Consider the following 4,812-nt stretch of genomic DNA (forward strand, 5'->3'; position numbering starts at 1 on the left):
TTATTAACATTTTTGCGGTAAACAGTTTGGCGACCATCGTGGAGCTAAAAATAATAAAGATTATATTCTTGCTGGTTCGGTCACACAACGCAAGTATCTTTCACGCTTTTTCTTGTCCAAGATCTTCGATTTCAGGTCAAAATGTCTAACTCAGTGAATTGAGGCGAAAACAACAATCTTGAGGACCACGAAGAAAATGGCGTGGACGTTCCAGGTGTTGGTATGCCACTGCAAAACCCTAGGAATGCGCCAGAACCAATCCCCATAGACGCAGTCTCACGCGATGCCCAAGGGTCGATATAAGCTCACATACTGATAGGAGCGTGCGTCAGGGAGATCCACAAGAAGCTAAGAAAACCCTAACTAGGGAAGAACGTGAGGTTAGCGTTCATGTTATTTTTGAAAGGTTGCAGGCACAACAGCTAGCTATTGCTCAGCTGCAAAGTCACCAGAAAACTCCCAGTACGATAGCACCAAGGACAGCTCCCCCAACCGAACAGGTACCGGAGAGATCGAGCAATAATGGGTCGATGACCGATCCCGCCATTGTAAAAATGCTCGAGGACCTCATAAGAAGGATCGAATCGGGCGAGAAAATGATAGAAGCCAACGACAAGAAGGTCGAGACCTACAACTCCAAGGTCGACCAAATTTCGGCCACACCCTCGGTGCTGAAAGGTGTGGATTCGAAAAAGTTCATACAAAGGCCGTTCCCAGAGGAAGCGGCCCCGAAACCCATTCCAAAGAAGTTCAGAATGCCAGAACTCCCAAAATACAACGGGACCTCAGACCCCAATGAGCACGTTACTGCTTACACTTGTGCACTGAAGTGCAACGACATAAAAGACGACGAGATCGAGTCCTTCTTACTGAAGAAGTTCGGGGAAACACTCTCGAAGGGGGTCATGATGTGGTATCATAACCTAGCTCATAACTCTATAGACTTATTTGCCATGCTGGCAGACTCCTTCATAAAAGCACATGCTGGTGCTATCAAAGTAGCAACGAAGGGATCCGACGTCTTCAAGGTCAAGCAAAGGGAGAACGAGATGCTGCGAGAATTTGTATCCTATTTTCAAACGGAACGAATGGAACTACCACCGGTCTCCGATGACTGGGCAGTGCAGGCTTTCACTCAAGGTCTGAATGAACGAAGCTTGATGGCTTCGAAACAACTGAAAGAGAATCTGGTCGAATATCCAGCCGTGACCTGGTCAGACGCCCACAACCGATACCAGTCAAAAATCAGTGTCGAAGATGACGAGCTGAAAGCCCCCTCGGGCTCAGTATACCCAAACAGGCTCTTGGCGAATGAGCCAAAACCGAACAAAGAAAGATATCAACCATACACCGAAGATAGGAGGAACGCCCTGAGGCACAACCCACCTCGCAATAATCGAAGGATAGACCGAGGACAGGATCCTCGGGGACTCATCAATAGAGCCAGATTCGATAGGAACGCAGGGCCAACGGGGGCACCTCACTTATCGGAATACAACTTTAACGTCGATGTATCAGATATCGTGTTTGCCATCAGTATAATCAGAGACGCCAGGTGGCCCAGGCCTGTACAATCAGATCCTTCGCAAAGGAACCATAACTTAGTGTGCAAATTTCATAACACACATGGCCACAGGACCGAAGATTTCCACCAACTCCTAGAAGAGGTATCCCGACTACTTAACAAAGGTCACCTTCGAGAATTCCTAAGCGACCGAGCTAAAAATCAGTTCCGAGAAAGAGAGGCGGCCAAAAAGAATGAAGCAAATGAGCCACAACATGTCATCCACATGATTTTGGGAGGCATCGATGCCTCCACAGGAGCCTGTGATGAGGAAAACAAAAATATCTATCGTTAGGGAAAAGCAAACTCGGGGTTACATACCCGAGGATGCCCTTACGTTCAGCAACGAGCACATCAAGACATTGTCTCAACCTCACAATGATGCACTGGTAATCTCTTTCCTTGTAAATCATTTCAAATTAAACGTGTACTTGTGGATCCAGGTAGCTCGGCCAACATTATCAGGTCGAGGGTGGTAGAGCAGCTTAGATTTCTCGACCAAATCATGCCCGCCACTCGAGACCTCAATGGATTCAACATGGCAAGTGAAACAACGAAAGGAGAAATCACCCTCCCTGTCAACATGGCCGGCACGACTCAGACTGCCAAATTCCGTGTCATCGATGGAGACATGAGATACAACACCTTTCTAGGAAGACCGTGGATACACTACATGAGAGCAATACCATCCACCCTCCATTAAATGATGAAATTCGCGACAAAGGATGGGATAAAAACCGTCTATGGGGAGCAACATGCGGCAAAGGAAATGTTCGCGGTGCATGACGTAGCGCCAGCGATGATACCTCTACCATCGAAGGAGCCAAAGTATAAACAAATGATAAAATAACGATGACAAGTTATATTCTCGGCCACGCCTGACTTAACAAAAAGAAGGACCGTACCGAGTCCTCATAATAAACGATGGAGTCAACACTTATATGCTACCTAAGGAAGATCCAACAAGTGTTCAAGGCTTCTTTTGCAATCAACCTCACACGCTGAGGGGCATCCCCCCGGTAGGCCTTCCACTCGAAAAAGCCAAGAAACGCCAAATGGGGTCCTGATAGGGAAGTGATGTACAAGGCCAAACAGTCGAACGAACCGTGTCCGTATAGCCGGGCCCCCGACGGTGAAAACATGTACACTTGTAATAAATAATTGAAGAATATATTTTATTAAAGCATCTCACACTCCAAAGGAAGCTCAACACCTCCGCAAAAACAACTTCTCCACCGAAAACGTCCCGAACACTCGGGGACTAGCACCAAAATCTCAAAAAACGTACGACCCCAGGGTCAGGATCTCCGAAACTCTAAGCCCTCATTGAGGCAGTACAAAATTCACAAGTAATAGATCCCGAGCCAAGGTACCCTCGATGACTCGGGGACAATCGCCAATCGCCTTTCATAAAAAAACCTGAGGCCGTAAGACCCAGAGCGGGCAGACTCGGTCTCGTAAGACATACGTAAGGCTGCAACTATATCTGTAAGACATCAAGCAAGGCATGAACTACACTTGTACCAAGTAACAATATTTGTAAGACCTCGAGAAAGGCATGAACTACACTTATACCAAGTGGCAATATCTATAAGACCTCAAGCAAGGCATGAACAATACTTACACCAAGTATCCAAAATTGTAAGACCTCAAAGGCATGTAAAACTTGTAAGACCTTACTAAAGGAATAAACCCGATCTCAAAGATTCGGCTATATATCGAACTTGTGAGACCACTAAAAAGGCATGCCCTCGATATAGATGCTGAAACTATCTCACTCGGGACTCAAAGGCTCCGTCTGAACACAAGTGACTCCGGTCACACGGCTGTACCAGCCGAACTAGTGCGACTCGGGGACGCCCGACCGTCGCTGCAAAATCACAGGCCTTCAATTACTTCGAATCTACTTCGAAAAGAACTGGTTAAACAAGCTACCCTCGATATAGGTAAAAGTGCTTCGACCATGTCAGCTCCTAAACATCGGCTTCGAGATACTCAGCCTCCGAGCCAAAACCTCCTGAGGTGTTCGATCATCGCCATGTAATGATTCACAATTGAGGTTTTTTAGTAAGCCATCGAAGAGTCAGGCAAACACTATTTCAAAAATCCTTATCGAGGGAAAAGTAAAGACCACAAGGTCGCATCGACCAAATGCGTAAGAGCCGTTATTGCCAGCCTAATGAGCCTCAGGGCCACACACATAAAAGGTCGCTTTGACCCAAAGCGAAAGAGCCATTGTCGCCAGCTCACACAAAACTTGAGGGTCAAAATGAGCTCGACTCGTAACCCAATTCAGAGACTGGACCCAAAACAATTAACCAAATATGCCTAAGGGCAAAAGTGTAAGAGCCATTGTCGCCAGCCCACATATACTAAAAGGTCGCATTGACCAAAGGCGTAAGAGCCACTATCGCCAGCCCATACTAAAAGGTCGCATCGACCAAAGGCATAAGATCCACTACCGCCAGCCCATACAAAAAGGCCGCATCGACAAAGACGTAAGAGCCACTATCGCCAGCCCACACTAAAAGGTCACATCGACCAAAAGCGTAAGAGCCATTGTCGCCAGCCCACATACACTAAAAGGTCACATCGACCAAAAGCGTAAGAGCCACTATCGCCAGCCTAAATTTCAGCCATTCAAAGGTCAAATAAGATCGAGTCGATTCCCGACTCAGGGACTGAGCCCAAAATGGGTGGCCTAAATATGCTTAAGAGAAAAAGTACGTAAGAGCCTACGGTCCGGTCTAATGAGCCCCGGGGCCATATCACGATTCCAAGGATTCCTACCAATGCAAAAATCAGCTCGCCTGGCCAAATTCAAGACAGAAAAATATACAAAAGAAATAAATCCGTAAGGTTTTCTTTTATACACAGATGCGAAAAAATTCAATCTCCATCTACAAATATGCTATGATAATGCTACATACAGATGACGCAATATATGCCCCCCCGGGGCTACAGCATGTCGGCCTCATCTTTGCTTTCTTTGGCATCGGGCAAAAGCAATTGAGCATCACGCTCGTCCGCCCTTGCTAGTGCCAATTCTTCCGAGAGGGCGAAGCCCCTAACATGGATATCCTCGAGGGTCTTTCTTCGAGACTTGCAACGAGCATATTCTTCAATCCTCCCTTCGCGGTCGAGGATCCTTCTCAACTCAGCTTGAGCATCGGCGACATCCTTTGAATAGATCGCCATCTCCTGGTCAGCCTTAGTCCAGCTCATTATAGCTTCTGCCCGGGCATTAC

General features: G+C 46.9%; 1 protein-coding gene across 1 annotated transcript; it reads left to right on the forward strand.

Moving 5' to 3' along the window:
* The first annotated feature begins 755 nt into the window (after positions 1-755).
* Positions 756-1,859, forward strand: LOC138877782 (uncharacterized). Its single transcript, XM_070157421.1, has one exon. It carries the CDS (start codon positions 756-758, stop codon positions 1,857-1,859), a length of 1,104 nt encoding a protein of 367 aa, XP_070013522.1.
* The last annotated feature ends 2,953 nt before the right edge of the window (positions 1,860-4,812 follow it).

The sequence above is a fragment of the Nicotiana sylvestris genome, chromosome 9, assembly GCF_000393655.2.
Source record: "Nicotiana sylvestris chromosome 9, ASM39365v2, whole genome shotgun sequence".
In the NCBI taxonomy this organism is placed as follows: domain Eukaryota; kingdom Viridiplantae; phylum Streptophyta; class Magnoliopsida; order Solanales; family Solanaceae; genus Nicotiana; species Nicotiana sylvestris.